This window comes from Simochromis diagramma, unplaced genomic scaffold (genome assembly GCF_900408965.1).
Source record: "Simochromis diagramma unplaced genomic scaffold, fSimDia1.1 OVJJ01000321.1, whole genome shotgun sequence".
Taxonomy (NCBI): Eukaryota; Metazoa; Chordata; class Actinopteri; order Cichliformes; family Cichlidae; genus Simochromis; species Simochromis diagramma.
Genome location: NW_024386772.1, coordinates 11,048,165 through 11,066,906, shown reverse-complemented (window position 1 = coordinate 11,066,906; position 18,742 = coordinate 11,048,165). Strand labels below are relative to the sequence as shown.

Below are 18,742 nucleotides of genomic sequence, written 5' to 3'. Positions count from 1 at the left end.
TACTACCAGACCTACTAAATCAAGTAAAAACTGTTTGACAAAGTGAAGTAGGTTAAAAGATCTCAAAAAACCACCATGCCACCAGTTCACCAACTGCCATCATTCTGGAAAGGGTTATAAAACCATTTCTAAGGCTTTGGGATTTCAGCAAACCACAGTGATCGCCATTATCCACAATTGGAGAACATTTGTAACAGTGGTCAACCTTCCTAGAAGTGGTAGGCCAACCAAAATTACTGCAAAAGCACATCAACAACTCATCCAGGAGGTCCCAAAAAAAAGACCCAGAACAACATCTAAAGAACTGCAGGCCTCACTCGCCTAATTTAAGGTTAGTGTTTATGATTCCACAGTAGAAAAAACAGTGGACAAAAATGGCATCATTAAGAGTTTCAAGATGAAAACCGTTGCTGACAAACACAAAGGCCCGTCTCACATTTGCAAAAAACGTCTTGATAATTTCCAGTACTTTTAGGAAAATACTCTGTGGACTATCAATACAGAACTATCTGGAAGGTTCGGGTTCTGATATGTCTAGTTTTAAACAAACATCATACCAGCAATCAAACATAGTGGTGGCAGTGTGGTGGTCTGAGGCTGCTTTGCAGCTTTAAGACCTGGACTTTAAGGCCTTTCCCTGATGGATGAAACTATGCATTCTGCTCTTTACCAGAAAATCTTGAAGGAGAACGTCTTAAGCTCTAGCGCACTTGGGTAATGCAGCAGGACAAGAGGCCCACCTATGAATGGATACAAAAAACAAAATAAATGTCAATCAAAGTCCAGACTTCAGTCAAATTTCGATGCTTTGGCATGACCTTAAACAGGCTGTTCATGCTTGAAAACCATCCACTGTTGTGGATTTAAAATAATTCTGCAAGGAAGAGTAGGACAAAAATCCTCCTCAGCGATCTCAAAGATTTATTGCCAGTTATCACAAATGCTTGACTGCAGTTCTTGCTGCCACAACCAGTTATTAGGTTCAGAGGACACATTTCACACAGGGACAGTTCCAATTGGAAACACATTTCTAAGTGCAGGTCTGTGTAGTGAATTTTTCTTTATTTATCTGTTTCTGTTTTTTGAATTATGTGGAAATATCCAATATTCCTTAATAAATACTGTGAAATTAATATCTGTTATCCAGAAAAGAGATGTAGGCTGTCTATAATGTCACAGAAAGCACCTCCTTATCTATGATCACCATCATGTCATAGCTGACATGAAGACATTTACCCTGGGCTGCGTGTTGTTGGTTAAAGCATAGATTTGGTGAAAGTACTTTCTGAGTCCAGCTGTAAAAGTTGCAGTAGAAGCACTGAGGAATATTGTAAGAAAAATCTCAGTCCTTTCCATGAATGTCCAACCAATCCCAGAGCTAGTTATCGTGTTGTTTAGAGGTGAATCTTATTAGAAGCAAAGCAGTGAAACTTTGCACCGTGACAATGTGAGTCACTGACAGGATACTCTACATTTACCGCTTGTTTGCTCGCTTTGTGTCAGGCCACATTGATATTCACAGGTGTGTGTCTGTGTATCAATGTGTGTTTCTTTAAGTGTCTGTTGAGTCTGTAAGAGCCTCAGCTCCTAATTGTCCAGGAGTCTGTCTGTTTATCCTGCACCGATCAGGTGGATGCTGGCAGATACAATGAGCCTAATCTGGCCCCATGCTTGGCGTCAGCTCTCATTTTCACCAAACCATCAGCCTAACCTACATTTAGTCATTCAAAAGGGTGCTGGGCCACAGCAGTGACAGAAAAGATTGGACTTGAAAACTGCACCTTTTACACATTCATGGTTTTTATATGTGTGTGTATTTTCTGAAAATTGTCATAAATACTACAAATGCAATTACCGTGAGAAAAATCCATTTTAAGTGCATAAATAACTACTCGAGCGGTTGTTAGATTTATTGTGAAATAGAGCCAATATTTGATATTTTCCTATATTTCAGTCCAAGAAATATACAAATTTAATAAGTTAAAAAGTAAAGAAGAGAAACACCCTTCAACCATGACTGATGATGTTGCATAGTTTGTCAATCAGAAGGTATTCTCCCTCTTACGCTCGCTTCCCTCATTCAAAAAATAGGGAACGCCACAAATACAACAACCAGCGAAAATGGGACATCTATAAATGAAACAATAAAAACTCGTTATTTTTTAAACTGCATTATCATATCATCTTAATAATGACGAATGAATAATTACTGTGTGTAGTTATTTGAGTCCTTACTAAGCATAGATGTCACAACCAGCAAATGTTAAGGAAATATGTCTGAATCAACAGCTTTTTAACCAAATATCAACATCAGTATTGGTCGTGAGAGCCTAAACCTTACATACTACTTCACCGCTTTTTAACTTTCTTTTCAAATCTCTATCAACCAGGAAGAACTGCATAAAGATGAATCCTGATGTCTCTTGTATACCTCAAATATGTTGAAATCAAAGTTCATTAGTTGCACCAAGCTGTCTTAAACTATTAAGAGAAATAGCCAACAGCGTCAATAGCCAGCCAAGCAACTGCTTCCATGGACAAAACTCAGACTGGCCGCAAGTGTGTTTCTGTAGAAACCCTCGGGGATCTATAACAATTAAAATGACAGTGAACCCTTTAATGAAGTACTTTATATATTAAGCAGATAATAAAAAGCAAGACATGTTCTGAGTTATTTCCTAAACACACTGTGTATATTGTAGAGAGAAGTGCTCATAAAATTGTCTGTCTCTGCTTCTTTTCAGTGGTAATTTATGTGATATGTATGCGTATGTGTGTCAGTTTACCCTTCAGATTTATTGACTGCGTGAAACAACTACTCACTGGTTTAATGATTTGAGTGTTTCTGTGTGCTTGTTAATGTGTTTATGTGTGCGAATGTACGGTTTTGAGTTTGTTTGAGGATGAATTTTGCAATGTACAGCAGTTGGCTGAAATGAAATGGACTGGAAGTTTCTAGTCTTATTTACCACTCTTTGCACCTTTTAATTGGAAGCCAAATTGGTGGCCTTAATTTGGTTCAGCTGCACACTACCTAAAGGCAGTTTGTAGCTTTCTGAGACTAGGGTGATTGTTGCAGGAATTATTATTCACTAATGCACTGTCCTTAAAACTAATGCGTGTTTTTATTTGCATGGATACTCAGTGCCATCGCCCTGGACAACACGCTCGTCATCCTGTCCACCGTGGCCCCTGACGCAGGACGTTATTATGCCCAGGCAGTTAATGATAAAAACGGGGAGAACAAAACCAGTCAGCCCATCACTCTCACAGTGGAGAGTAAGTACTCACACGTGCGCATACATGTGTACATGCGTATACACAGGAAACAGACTTCTTCGCCCACAGAGTAAAGACACAGCAGGTTGTTTGTGTCAACATGTTGTTGCAGATGAAAATGTAGTTTTGGGTTGTGTTTTTTTTTTAAAATTTGTGTATTTCCTCTTGGCGCATCACTTAGATACACATTTTATTTAACACAGTGGCAACACAACAGGTTGCTCAGCCAAAAACAGTAGAAACAGAGATAGCGCCCTCTACTGACAGGTGCTTTCTTTATTTCCCGATTTCTCTTTCTAAAAAATACATGCTTATCATACTCATTACCTGCAGCATAATAGATGTCCTCTTATTCTCCAAGGCCTCCTCCAACCTCTGGCTTCAATGGCGAATTACAATGTTTTAGGTGGAACTCCAGCAGGACCTCTGTGAAAAGGCAGAAAGGCCCCATGAAGTACAACTTTGGTTGAAATCCTCCTAACGAAAAAACCAAAAATGAATTCTGAAAATGACGCTGAGCACACAGGGAATGATTAAGCATACACACGCCTACATCAACACACAAATCAAAGCAGAAGGTCGGCCTCAATTATAAAACCCACATGTGCACAATTTCAAATAAAGTTCGGCATTGGCGGCAGAAGCATGGTTTTAAGTCAAATGATTATGTAGTTTAACTGAACCTGCCGCTTCCTTATCCTCCCACCTACTGTCACCGTTTCTTATCTAAACAAACTCACACAAATGCTCACGCCTCTTATTTACTTTCATCTCAACAACATCAGTCTTTCTTCGCCTACCTCGACGACCCAATTAAAGGAGTCACTCAGTGTGTTTTTCTAGCTATCTGGACAGAATTCCACATGATAGTATCCACATGATAAAAGTCACCATAGGGTTAACAGTGGGATGTTAACTGTAATATTGAAAATTAAAAACTGTTTGTTCTGCGCACTTTTAATGGCAGCTTCCTTCTCGCACCAGCATCTGCTCATCATATCTTTAATGCAGCATTTGTAATTCAGTGCTCAACACGCACGGTACAGCAATCCCCGGGGATCAGATATCACTGGATATCACCCAGTCTGACCTTGCAGATAACACTGTTGTAGTTTGCATCTGAAAGCCAATAAGTTTATTTAATTTTACAACTGCATTTGTTCGTTGTAGCAATTCTCTGGATAAAAGACTAAACAATATGCAGTAGAGGGAGCACCATCTTCCTAAGGGAGCATACAAATGAGACAGAGCTGGGTGTAATAGTGAAACGCGAACTGGAGTCGGATAAAGCTCCATGCACGCAGACATTCAGGCATCCTTTTTAATATTCCTTAGATTGTGAAGTGCTCTGTAGTTGACTTGGATTTACAGTTGTTTTTAGATACAGACAGATGTAAACAAGGTGGCACCCTTAGTAGTGAGAATTTGCTATGCAAGTCACCGCATCAATTTTTGCATTACACACTTGAGGTATCCTCAACACTGGGAGTTCATGAACTGCAATGCATTAATTACCGTGTGCCGAGGAACCAGTCGTGTCTATTGGAAAATTAAATGAGTTCTTTGATAAGTCAAATGGAATCCCACTTTTTGCTGCGTTGTTGGCAAACACGGGCTACATTTCCAGCCAAATATGTGGGGCATTTCACTTAATTAAACAAAACTGTTCAATTTCCGTGTTTACACAGATTTGTAAAACATTTAGTAAAACTCAAATCGAAATTAAAGTGTTAACAGCCACTCTGTGTAAAGGCGAGTACTTCACACAACATGCCAATCATCACATTTTCAGCAGCTTCAGCATGACTCTGTCAAGAGTTCTAATTAATAAATCATTCATAAATTATATGTGATCTTGGTGATTTTCAGCTTTAAATCTTCTTTGTAGAAGATTAATATTAATGCTGTTTGAGTGACTCTTTTCCATCAGTTTCTTTCTTCTCATTTTTCACTTTCACACTTACTTGTCGACTGAAACTTATGCCAATCAAACCTTACACAAAGTCTTGCTTGTTAATTAGTTGCAAAATTTACACGGATCTGCCAAATTCTGTAATCTCACAGAAGTATAGCCAGTAACTGCAGAACCAAGTAACTCCGATTTTTCCTCACTAAGCTCTTGGACAAAGGCAAATCATTGTAGCATGTTTATTTCTTTTTGTGTGGGTTTTTTTTTTTAGCTTTCTAGGGACTAAAAGGCAGCTATTATAGATGGATTGATTGGTCTTCATTATGCTGATTATTAATAATGTCAACAATGTACTCAAAATGATACTTGATACGTTGATGAAAGGATTTAATTAATAATACCAAGCCTTCAGACTGCTGCAGTACCACCAATTCTATGTATTTACCAGTTAATCAATAGGTAATTTGTTGCCTAGAAATATAAAAGTAATTTTGAATAAGGTTCAAATGAGCAAAACATTTAACTGCTCATCTCGATCTCTCATCAAATTTCCGAGAGGATGACTGCAAAACATTTCTATCTGTTTATTTCCGTCTGTCAAGCGTCCTACAAATGATTTTTGCTTACTCTTTTGTTTGTGTGTGTGTGTGTGTGTGTGTGTGTGTGTGTGTGTGTGTGTGTGTGTGTGTGTGTGTTTTTAAATCTCTGTGCTGCCATGAAGAAAATCTTTGGATATTTGGGAATTCTTTGGCGTTAAATTTAATTTTTTATTTTTGAAATGTTTAATTCGTTCTGAAGAAATGTCAGCAGCATGTTAATTTTGTGTTGTGTGTTGTTTCCTTCCATGTTATGTTCTGGAAAGAATTTGAAGATACTTGGATACTGCATTTTAATTTGTGTAATATATATATATATATATATATATATATATATATATATATATATATATATATATATATATTATTATTATTATTTTTATTTTATTTTTTTAAGGTATTTATTTGACTGATGATCAGGAAACTATGCAGTAATCACATGGCGAGTAGAGTCAAAGTGGTAATAACTCACAGGTCTATTTTTAGTCAGTGTTTGTAGAGGAAGCATTGCTACAGTACTGTAGAGATTCTACAGGACTGAGCAAGAAAAGGTTGAGATTTATAATCAGGTGCTGCAAAATAACAACAACAATAATAAAAACTTAATTAGAGCCCTTATTAACCTGAGATGGTCTCACACGGACATCCGGAAACAAACTTCAAAGCGATGCATGCACACAGCACACTGTAAATGTCCAATCACTCAGACATATACAAGTTCACAGGCCCATACCCGTACTCCGGGGAGGTGGGGGGAAAATGAGATCAGATTCAGAGAGAGATCACTGATTGAGGGCAGTGAATCGATGGTTGGCTGGAGGCTCTGTGAAACCCGTGAGTGATGGTGCCGCATTTAATCGCCTTTTCTGTTTGTCTCAATTATGTTACATAATGGCTTCTTAACACCTGGGCTAACACCATGCTCAGTAAATGCCGTGTGCACTAGAAAGAGGATCTAAAGTAAAGACAGGGGCGTTAATAGTTGGTTGATAGCATGCTGGCTACTTGGTTGTGATGGTGACAAATTGTCAGTCTCTGTGTAAGGATCTAGTCATGCTCAGTTGGCTATATCAGGCAGAGGCACAGGCTTAATCTGAGACTGGCATGCAATTTAAAGATTTTTTTCACTTTTGTGCATTTCTGTGTGTGTGATAGATGTGGGAGGACCCGCAGACCCCATTGCCCCCTCCATCATCATCCCCCCAAAGAACACCAGTGTAACAGTCGGGAGAAACGAAGCTATCATGGAGTGTGTTGCCAATGCAAGGTAAATGTTCACAAAGAGCCATGCAGATCCTGAGGAGGAGACTGCAAATACACACAGTCAGGCATTCACACATTATCAAAACACCACCACCTTCTCCCACCCCCGCATCTGATATTTTGTGATTTAAATGAATCTTGGAATCTTTTGTTTGAACATAATAAAAAGTGTTTTGCACATCTCTCATTTTGTACCTCTCCTCCATTCTTCCCTTTGATTCAGGGCTTCACTCTGTTCTTCCAATCTTGCACAATCCCGGTTCTGAAATCTGACTATTATCTCAAATTCAAAGACTTAATCAGAATGACAGATGTATCCCATTGCTCCCCCAGTGCTCTGTAACCTTGAAACAGAATATAAATCTATATTAAAAACCACGCTCTCGGTCTCTTGCTCTCTTTTTCTCTTTTTCTCTTTTTCATCTTTTTCTTTTTCAGGCCTCTTGTCAAAATGAGTATCACTTGGAGAAAAGACGGGGCAGTGGTCAATACAGGGATTCGCGATTTTGGCCGTAGATTGGTCATCAGCTTGCCTGCAGTTAGCGATAGTGGCTACTATGAGTGTGAAGCGTCACTTCGGAGCAGCAGTGTCCCTTCCGTCACGGCCGGGGCCTACCTGCATGTTCTTGGTAAACAACGTTCCAACATACATTTTGACCCTACAGAAAGCAGCTTAGCCTAAATGATCAGTGCTAATCTTCAAGCTGAGATACTTTTCAGAGTCTCCATTCAAAGTTTATATTTCAGTATTAACGCTAATACTGTTATATAAAGTCGTGTAAATGCGCTATTGCCAGATGACGGTGATGATAAAAAGCACGCATTAGTTTTGTAGCTGTTTTTAAAGGCTATTAGCGAGCAATCACTTTTCTTCTTCGGAACAGAATATCCTCTGTTTGTAAAAGAGCCGCCGAGTCACATCAGCGCAGAAATGGAGAAGGTAGTGGATATCCCCTGTCAGGCTCGAGGTTTGTGGTGTTTTTTTTCCACTATGCTCCTGCATGTGTGAAAGACTAAAAAAAGCAGTAAAAAAGAAAAGAAAATGGACTACAGGGTCACAGTGACCAGAGACAAAAAATAAGTAAATCCTTTCCTCCCTCTGCAGGCACACCACAGCCAGAGATAGTGTGGTATAAAGATGCAGTGCCCATCAGCCCGGTGAAGATCCCCAGGTACAGGGTGTTGGTAGGAGGCAGTCTACAGATCAACGGTCTCCTGCCAGATGACACAGGGATGTTTCAGTGCTTTGCTCGCAATCTAGCAGGAGAGATCCAGACAAACACCTACCTTGCCGTTACTAGTATGTCCCCCTTGAAATTTCTTTTCAAAGTTATCCACACGTTTGCCGATTCATTCTGTTTGTCTTTCAGCTCCTTCCTCTCTTCTCTTTCCTAATCCTCTCTTGTCCCACTCTCTGTCTTCCCTTTCTACACCCATCTATCTATATATCTCTTTGCAGTGACAGATTTGTCAGCCTTGGATGCTCGGGCAATTATTGCCTATTTTTGAATGAGAGAATGAGCAGGAGAAGCAGAGAGACAGAGGCGCCTTGTCAGATTCTCAGAGCTGTCTCTGAGAATGAGACCTGACAGCTGCCCCTTTTGTCAAGTCCATTAAGCTCTCAGCTGCTACCTGCTTTATTAGGGAGAAAGCTGTTTATGTCTCTCATTATCACCTCTGTCTTACCTGATTTTGCTTGAACCTATGCGTTTTTCTCTGTGTCTGTGCGTGTGTCTCATGTGCCTGACCCCTCCCCATCCAGGTATTGCTCCTAACATAACCGCTGGCCCCTCTGACAGTGCAGTGATTGACAGCATGTCAGTCATCCTACACTGTGAAACCTCGGGAGCCCCGCGGCCAGCCATCACCTGGCAGAAAGGTGCGTGGGCTAACAGCATGAGGTATTGGGGAGATTATTATGCTGCATTTTGACTCGTCAGTTAGACAAGAGCTATAAAAAAGATCCAGAATATATATTTTCTCCAAACAAGCTGTATTTCTTTACTGTTGCTGTGCTGCTTTCCCTTCTGTTTGTTTTCCCTGACATTTCTCCAATACTTTAATCTCTCTTGTTCTTTCCCCACACACCCCCCCTTTTTTTTGTTCCCCGTCCTTTCTCCCATATCATCGATCACTTCCACCCTTCCCTGCAGGTGAACGTGTCTTGGCCAGTGGATCGGTCCAGCTGCCCAGGTTCACCCTGCTGGAATCGGGCAGCTTACTAATCAGCCCCTCCCACCTGTCTGACGCTGGAACATACACCTGCATGGCCAGTAACTCGAGGGGCATTGACGAGGCTTCAGCTGACCTGTTGGTCTGGGGTAAGCGTAACAGCAACTGGACACCCTCTGTAGAACAGAATAGAAGTTTTTTGGAGCACACCATAAGACTGTGTGATCTAAGCTATTTAAGCTATTCTATTTTAATCTCTCTCTTTATTTTTTACATTGTTCAACACTTGTATAACTTGCTGAAAATGATGAGACCTAGTCTAGACCTTTGGAACATGAGAAAAAATAAAAGGAGAAAATGTCTTTTTTGGTATTGTTATTATTAAATACATGACGTGTTAAATTCTAGAAGAATTACATGCTTTTTTTTCTCCTAGAGGTCATTGTCAAGACATTTGGACTTGCACGTGAACTCATTTTTGTGACTAAATTCACATTACAAGTCTCTGTAACCTTGCAAAATACTTTGCCCACTGAAAATAGAATATAATTTATGCTATTTCAGAGAGATATTGAGTGAAAGATGAGACCAATTCCTGTAATCTCTGTTCGGTTCACTGATCAAACAGTCTCTGAATAACAGCCTTTGGGCATTTTCACAGCACGTACCCGCATCACTAAACCACCACAAGACCAGAGTGTCATCAAAGGGACTAAGGCTGTTATGACCTGTGGTGTAACCCATGATCCCAGTGTCACTGTAAGGTAATTTTTTGGAATATGCTCTCTTTTCTTGTTGGTCTTACTCCTCATTCTTTTTATGTAAGTAAATGTTGTGCAATTAAGTAGCACCTTTCAAAAAGAGCAGTATACGTTCACTTACCAGTAACGTGCCATTAGGATCACCTTGGATTTTAGTTTCTTGCCCAAGGACACTTTGGCATATGGAGTTGACAGAGATCATGTCAACAATGGGAACTGTAGACAACCTGTTCTACTACCTGAGCCAAGGCCATCCCATATTTTTTAATCACTCCCAGCCTTGCAAACAAGCTTGGGCATCAGGGTTGTACTTAATTAGTTTATGAAATCTGCAAGAGATCTCATAGTGTTTATCCACCCTTAGAAGACTTCCTATGGGAAGCATTCGAAATGCTTGGAGTCAGATTTAGGAATTAGTCCATTGCCTTCCCTCATTCTTTAGACAGTCTTGAGCATGACAGAGTGTGTGTACAGGCATCTGTCTCAGAGGGAGTGAAATGATGTCTATGGAGCCCAGTGATTAGAGAGCCTGTCACCTGTGGGCCTACGACATTGATCAGATTGCAGGGTAAACAGATGAATATGTAAACAGAGTAATAACTTCAGACAGCGCCTTTAATTAAACGCAACACAGAGGAGATTAGCTGCAGAGCCCGAATAGTCGCTATTAATCACGGGAGCTCCTAATATTTGCATGTCTGCATGCATGTGCGCATGTAATGGGGGGTGTCCATATGTGTGGGTGGGTTAAATAACGAGGAGCGAAATCCGCGGATGATAAGTTGTGACACAGAGAGAGATTTTTCTGATCCAAACACTTTGCTGCCAGCTTTGTTGCGCTTTTCGTTGTTGCTAGCACCTTCTGTGTTTGGCATATGAACTCATAAAGGGCAAACAAATTTGCTGTAACTGTAAAGTGTTAAAGTTTGCGTATGCGTGTGTCTGTTTTTTCGTGGGTAACATAGTTACGTTGTCACGCACGTGCTTTCAGACATGTGTGGGAGAAGAGCGGCACTGTGATTGACGTGAACACGTCCCCGCGTTTGCGTCTGGATCCTGACGGGACCCTGCACATCTCCCAAACGTGGTCGGGTGACATTGGAACATATACCTGCAGGGTGACTTCGGTGGGTGGCAATGACTCTCGCAGCGCCCACCTCCGAGTCAGGTTTGCATATTTACCCAATGTCTCCCCAGTCTTATCGTGCTGTTTTTAGTCGGTTTTTTTCCTCTGTGTTTTTTTTTTTCTTTTACATGCAACCAGGACATGATGGATGGATGTTTCCTCCACTGTTGTGGTTTATCACTGCTCTCCTCTCTAATCCATCAAACCCCTCGAATATTTACAATGCCTCGCTCTCACTCTAACTGTTCAGTTCTGTTATTTTCTGCCTTCTTGTCTGATTCTATTTCTCTTATCACTTGTTCCCTCTCACCCACATTTACACGTACAGGCAGTTACCTCATGCTCCAGAAAACCCAGTAGCAGTTCTGAGTACCACTGAGAAGAGGGCCATCAACCTAACGTGGGCCCAGGCCTTCGATGGCAACAGCCCCCTTATCCGCTACATCCTGGAGGTCTCAGAAAACAGTGAGTTTTTCCACCAAGCACCTCTATCACCTTTAACCATGCACACCTAATGCAAACTCACAAATGTAATAGTTTTATTAGTAATTTCAAAAGTGATATTGCTAGTTTGTTCTCAAAGGGAACACTAATTTGCAATCCTTCCTATTATATTACATTTCAATTGTGTATCTAAAATTGGCAGTTGCACACTCTCATACATTCCTCAATCTGTATAACTCAATTGCCTCACTTGTGCGTTTCCTTACAAATGAACAGGGAGACCAAATTGTTTTGCTGTCCAATACTCTTATCTTCCTTTCACTTGATAAAATCAAAGAAGTGGGAATGTTTTCACCCACTGAGACTAAATTGCTCAACCATTTCTCATCGAAGCTCAGGCTAACTGAGTAGATGACAACTCATTATAAGGAAAATGAATCTGAGGATGCAGATGGGATCTGGGTTTTGGATAATTGAATTGCAATTTGATATTTAGAGGGACTTTATGCAAAATAAATTATTTGTCTCTTATCAGTAGCTGCACTGTTATTACCGAAAAAAAGAAACAGTGGTGTGCAGGGATAGTCAGAAATAACAATGAATTTAAATTTAAGTTCGCAAGTGGTGGAGAGAGGTTTTTTTTCTCAAGAGTCTTAATGACCTCACAAGGTCATTCATCATTCTCTAGCTACTGCTCACAGCTTTATCTTTATGTGTGTCCTCTCTATCTCAGATGCGCCTTGGACAGTGCTGCTGGCCAACATTGAGCCAGAGTCTACTGGGGTTACTGTTGGTGGCCTCATCCCGGCGCGTTCATACCAGTTCCGCCTGTGTGCCGTAAATGACGTGGGCAGAGGCCAGTTCAGCAAAGAGACTGACCGGTGGGTGCTGCACTTAGCTGTTATGCATCTGCTGAATGTTAAGAATATTGCTCGTAGACTGTGTTTTTTAATGTGTACACTGGCCGCGAGACAAGCGTTGCACTTTGGAGGGCTTTTACTGTTCTGGAACAAGCCGTTCTTCCCCGCTCGTCTTGGCAGTTCAATAGAAAATCCTGTGATTATTTCCTGTAAGTCCACTTTTTGGTCTTCATTCCTCTGGGAGTGAGGGAGAGATGAGCCGGCTTCAGGATGGGCCTTTTCAAGATAAAACTGTGAATGAGCTGAAATTGCGCTTTGTGAAGACTTGATGGGTGCGCTGACCCAGCTTCGTCTCGCTCCCTCCTATTAACTTCCTTTGCCATACTTCATGAGTAAAATACAGAGAGGCTTGAAAGTGGCAGAGCTCAACACAGACTCAAATCTCAAGTGAATTTTCTTGACTAGGAAGAAGAAGCTGTCATAAACATGCAGGCCCACCTCCGCGCACTCTCACACACATTCTTAGCTCATCACTATTCACCTATGCACACTACTGTCTGACCTTGCGCGCATCAACACAACCCATTGGATGTTTTTTTCTAACTGCAGAAAGACCCTCCTCAAACCACACACTTTCGCGGAGCCAAATTCCAGTGTGAATCTGCCCAGACAAGAATGCACCACAGGAGGGTGACTGAGCGTCAGTGAGTGCAGGGCTTTTCTGAGGCATCTCTCTGGCACACCTCTTTGATCCTAAACACTCTGCTTTATCTCCTCCAGAGCAGTGCTCCGGTGCACTGGGAAGAAATCAAGATGTCATCTTAAATTGACTTAAGGGAAAAGTCTGCCTGGATCTCTCTTTCTTGTTCTTTTATATCTTTCGCTCACTCGCCCTGTCTCTCCATTGTGCTGCTCCATTTTTTACCAAGGCCTCTTTGATCTTTTTTCATGCCACAGCAAGCTGTCCCTCTGCGGACAGTATTATAGAGAATATGTTTTGGACAAAGACACAGCAACACTTAACCCAACTTTCCTTTATGGTGTTCTGAAAAAAACACAAAAAGCTGTCTTTATTATGTTTTGATGTCTATGATGAAATGGAATAGAAATATGCAGAAACCCAGGATAATTAATGCACGGCTTCACTTTGTCTCTGCTTTTACCTCTCCTTTATTCTTTCTTTTCTCCTTGCTCCTCGCTGCAGACTAACTCTCCCCGAAGAACCTCCCAGCGCCCCCCCTCAGACAGTCATCGCAAGTGGCCGCACAAATCAGTCCATCATGATCCAATGGCAGCCACCCCCTGAGAGTCATCAAAATGGTCCACTCCAGGGCTACATCATCAGGTAAAAAGACCATGACAACCTGCCTGTTTCTCTCTCTCTCTTTTTTTTTTATCCAAGGATAGGTGCCTGTCTGGCCCTGTGCCATTCAGATGCGATAATAACTGTTATGTCAGTCCCTTTTCTCCCTTTCCATTTCGCTTCATTCTTGCTCATTGTGTCTGTAGAATAATTGGTGCAAATTAAATACCTTCTTCTACATCCATCTGTTGTCACCTCTCTTTTTGTAGCCATTTTATAACTGCTCTGCATGATTTTTTTTTTTCATACTCTTACTGCTCTCAGTCCCTCGCTATTGGCAAAAAAATGCCAGTAAAATCCTAATATATGTTTATTGTGTTCTGTCTACTCCCCGAAAGCCTTCGGTTGATCCAGAATGCTGGAGCATGAGGACTGACAGGGCTAGAAAGAGAGACCATTTTTCTCCCATTTTAGCTTGTCTTCATGTTGTCCTTGCTAAATCCAGAATCTAATTTAAAAACCCTTTTTCACATACAAAGTCTTGAATAGTCAGGCCCCATCTTATTCTAAAAACCTCATGTACTATATCGCCTTGAAAAACCACTTCCCTCTCAGACTGCTGGTTTACTTCATATTCCCTAACACACTTGTGGATATTTAAAAGTAAAATGGGAGAGAGCCTTCATGTTTCAGGCCCCTCTTCTATGGAACCAGCTCCCAGTTTGGATATAGGAGACATCCTCTCTTTTTTTAAGATTAGACTTAGGACTGGATCAGGTGAGCCTGAATGCTTCCAATAAGCCTAAGCTACTGTGGGGTATCCATTATGGATTCAGTATTTCTTCTTCTTCTCACCTCTTTTCACTTTCTATTTGTTTATATAACACTTTGTGTTTAATTATTAGTTATTAATCTCCTTTTTTCCTCACCCCCAACTAGTCACAGCAGATGGCTGTCCCTCTCTGAGCATGGCTCTGCCAAAGGTTTCTTCCTTTTAAAAGGGTTTTTTTTTTTTTCATTTCCACTGTCACCAAGTGCTTGGTCACAGGGTGGTCTGATTTTTTGGGTTTTCTCTCTATTATTGTAAGGTCTTTACAATGTAAAGTGCCTTGAGGCGACTGTTGTTGTGATTTGGTTGCTGTATAAATAAAACTGAACTGAATTGAATGGTCTGTGCGGTCCTTGTCTTTCTGTCTTTCTCTATCCTTCAATTACTCTGCTCTCAGGTACTGTCTGTCTGGGCTTCCAGTTGATTGTCAGATGAAAAACATCACAAACCCAGACCAAACAAGTTTGCTCCTGGAGGACCTCATCATCTGGACCAACTACGAGATTGAGGTGGCAGCATACAATGGAGCAGGCCGGGGCACCTACAGCCACAAAGTCACTGAGTGGACTCTGCAAGGAGGTGAGAGTAGCAAACAGACAATATTATAGTAAAAGCAGGGCTCAAGTTAATCATTGTCTGCAGGCATCACGCTGTGGGTTTCAAAGTTTCCCTTTTTACTTAAAATTAAGCTTGAAACGTGAAACTTGACACATTTATCTTTCTTTAATGTCAAATTAAGAGTTATCAATCATGCAATCATGTTTTCATTTTTTTATTTACCACTGAAATGGTGATGTGTACACATTTTAAAGAGTACAGCCACTACATTTTTTATTTCTGTTTCCTATCTTGAGTCATAAATCAGCATTCAGCACAGAGCAGCAAAAAGGTCTGTAAAAGGCATGACAAGTCATAAGTAAGTGCTATTTTCCTTTCAACGCTGCTTATTTTTAGCCTTAATAAATGCTGCGATAAACACAGTATACAGCTATGAGCCCATAAGCTTCATCAGATACTTCAGCCCAGGCTTTTACTTAACTTTTAGTTTGGGGTTTGAGATTTATCTAGATTCATTAATTTTGTCCTTGCTTATTTTTATCACATATCTCTGTATGGTTATGCATAACACATGCTTACTACCTTTTAAATATATATTTTTTTCTTTGAAAATGTGTGTCTTTTTTACTGAGTGCCCCATTAAAATGCATGCTGTTATTCAGACTTTCATAGTTTCATAGTTTCCAGATTTTTGCATTTGTCCTTATTTTTTTATTTTAGAATGTTTTTGTTTGTTTGTTTGTTGGTTGGCTGGTTGGTTGGTTGGTTTTTATTATAATAATAATATGTTATACAGTAGTGGCAGCAGGAACAGCGCTATGATTAGCACTGTTGCCTCACAACAAGGTCCAAAGAGGGTTGTAGTTTTGAATCGGCAACGTTTCTATGGGTAGTTTGCTTGTTCTCCTCATGTCTGCATAGGTTGTCTCCAGGGACTTAAACTTCCTCCTACAATCCAAAGACATGCAGTTAGTGAGATTAGGTTAACTGATTACAGACATCCCAGTCTCCATAAGTATAACCTTTATTTTGACAGCCCAAAGACTTTGGTTGTTTTTCTCAGCACAGATTTAATTGTTTCTGCATATAAACTATCGAGTGATGATGAGTGTCAGATATGTGACATATCTTTTGATTTTTGCAGAGGGAACCTGTCTCGGTTGGCTTCTTTTCTCATTGTACATGCTGAGTAGTGTAATTAGAACACATATTGTGAACTTTCCCCGGTGTCATACAGCTACATATTTCGACACGCCTACTGATTCCAACACCTTAGGCTTCTTGTTTCCCTGTCTGCTCAAAATCTTCAGAGGATAAAAGTCAAATTAGCAAAATCTGTTTTTGCCTTTGTGGCAGCAGATCTAAAGGGAACAAGCTTTTAGATGTTTAGCTTTCGGAAATCTGGCTTCATATTTTTTTCCAATGTGACGTTGTAACGCGGTAACATGCTGACTTTTTGTAGATTCCAGCTTTTGTGTTAGCGTGTTGAAAGGTTAATCTGAGTTTTTACTTTAAGATTTAAAGATGTCATCATTGCTGCCAGTCAAGGTCAATCCGTAGATGACAGTATGTCTAGAAATGTTCCTTCTATACTTTACCAAACGCCTTCTGATTCAGATGCACTGTGCTGACGTTCAATGTGATTTTAAATTCCTTTAACTTGTATATAAAGCTCTGACAGGCTTAACACATATCTCTGGATGCCTGTCGTGGTAAATCCATTACATGAACGGAGATCTCTGCACCACACTCAATAAATATTCCCTTGAGCATCCATAAGAAAACTGGGAGGGTTCACATTTCATCATATGTTCCATTTCCTGCTAAGAAACAGTTATCCAAGGAAAATTCAGAAGTTATTTTTGACTTCTTTGGATTTTACAGGCGCTCGGGTTTTTGCATTACTAGTCTGTTACACTCTTTTCAAGTCTAAATGTCAGGTAGCGTAAAAGAGAGTGAGAGCAGGCTCTTAGTTTGTTCCTATAGTATGGAAATAAATACACAGAGCTCTTGTGTCTGTCTTAGTTATGATTATAATTGTGCAGCTTCAGCAGCACATGCCTTTTGTTTATTTTAAGAAACACTGCTCTTCAAGTGCTTTCTCATTTCTCCCTCAGTTTCCTCTTTGCATTCTTCCATACATAGCCCTTTGTATAAATATTGTTCATTTGTGTAATGAGCCCTACATGTGTCTTTGAGATGAATACAAGCTGTCTCTTTGAACGCTTTGTTTTGTCTAACGACAAACTTTTATTTTGAAATGAGGGAATCTGTCTGGCACAACTAATCTTAAAACCTTGGAAATTTGTGCACACATTTAGTGTAATGTCTGATCAATTAGCCAGTTAATGATCGATTCCAGCTCAGAATCCGTTGCATCTGCAATTAAACAAATGTGCCCGATTTCTGGAGAAGCACAACCGTGCTGTGGCGAATTAGCAAAACTATGAAACCTGGAAAGTATAGCATATGTCGCAATTTTATTTCCCCTATTCTCTTCACTTGCAAAAAATGTAAAAATGGTTTCATCATCTGTGTCATTGTTAGTGAACACGAGCAGTGAACATGTTTAGCTGAGCTCTCGTTAATTGGATGTTTCCATCATTCGTGCCATTAAAGACAGAAGAGCAGAAGAGCAGGTTATGCTCTGAATTTCAATACAAGAGAATTAAGAAATGCACAAGGACAGGAGGACCAGTACCGGCCAGTCAGCTTCATTAATGTGCAACTCCCTGACTGTTTTCCGGTGTTACATCAGAGTGGCATGCTCGCTTCAAACAAACTGCTGCAGGGTTCACCTGGAAGCTGCCTGAGGCAACTGCTTTCACACCCGGTGTGATTGGCATGTTCTTACCTCCCCAAATGAGCAAAAATAAAAAATTCCCTGAGCCTGATTCTCACGCTCTAAATGAGGTTGGTCTGAAAGCGCCTCTTGTAGGCTTTTCCTTCCATGTCTCATCACTATTCCCATTTTTCTCTCTTCCTTTGCTTATCTGTCTGCCCCTCTCTCCCTCTACCTTAATCTTTCACTCTGCCTGCACCTCTTAATGTTTTTTTTTTTTACTTCCTCTGGATCAGTGCCCACTGTGCCACCAGGAAATGTACAAGCCGAGGCTGTCAACTCCACTACTGTGCGCTTTACCTGGACTGCCCCGAGCCCGCAGTTTATCAATGGAATCAACCAGGGATATAAGGTGAGCAGCTCCTTTCTGTAAACTGGTGCACTCTGGTGGTCAAGAAGGGCATTGTTGTTACAGTATACAAGCACTATCAGTCAGATTTTTTTTTTAACTCACTTGATAAATCCTAAAAAAATCTTTGGTACCCAAAATGTCCACAATAACATCTCCTGTTATTCAATTTCCAGCTTTTGGCCTGGGAACCAAGTCGGCCCAACGAAGTCGCTGTGGTTACAGTGCGCCCCAACTTTCAGGACAGCGTTCACATTGGCTATATAGCAGGCCTTAAAAGGTTCACAGAATACTACACTTCAGTATTATGCTTCACTACCCCGGGAGACGGTCCCCGCAGTCCGCCTCAGCGGTTACGCACACATGAGGATAGTATGTGTCCCTGTTCAGGAAGTTATGTTGGTACTTAAAGATCATTATGTGCCAGGCTGTTGTCCTACTCATACACTAC

General features: G+C 40.6%; 1 protein-coding gene across 4 annotated transcripts in view; it reads left to right on the top strand.

Moving 5' to 3' along the window:
* The window catches only part of sdk2a (sidekick cell adhesion molecule 2a), an 86,544-nt gene that overhangs the window by 51,903 nt on the left and 15,899 nt on the right, over nt 1-18,742 (top strand). For all 4 annotated transcript variants that reach the window (XM_040048439.1, XM_040048450.1, XM_040048431.1 and 1 more), the window contains exons 5-19: nt 3,146-3,279; nt 6,940-7,051; nt 7,486-7,676; nt 7,932-8,015; nt 8,153-8,347; nt 8,810-8,926; nt 9,201-9,368; nt 9,881-9,983; nt 10,972-11,148; nt 11,435-11,571; nt 12,284-12,431; nt 13,615-13,755; nt 14,940-15,121; nt 18,179-18,294; nt 18,468-18,663. In XM_040048439.1, coding sequence (XP_039904373.1) covers nt 3,146-3,279; nt 6,940-7,051; nt 7,486-7,676; nt 7,932-8,015; nt 8,153-8,347; nt 8,810-8,926; nt 9,201-9,368; nt 9,881-9,983; nt 10,972-11,148; nt 11,435-11,571; nt 12,284-12,431; nt 13,615-13,755; nt 14,940-15,121; nt 18,179-18,294; nt 18,468-18,663 — 2,201 coding nt within the window. The remainder of the gene's footprint in view (nt 1-3,145; nt 3,280-6,939; nt 7,052-7,485; nt 7,677-7,931; nt 8,016-8,152; nt 8,348-8,809; nt 8,927-9,200; nt 9,369-9,880; nt 9,984-10,971; nt 11,149-11,434; nt 11,572-12,283; nt 12,432-13,614; nt 13,756-14,939; nt 15,122-18,178; nt 18,295-18,467; nt 18,664-18,742) is intronic.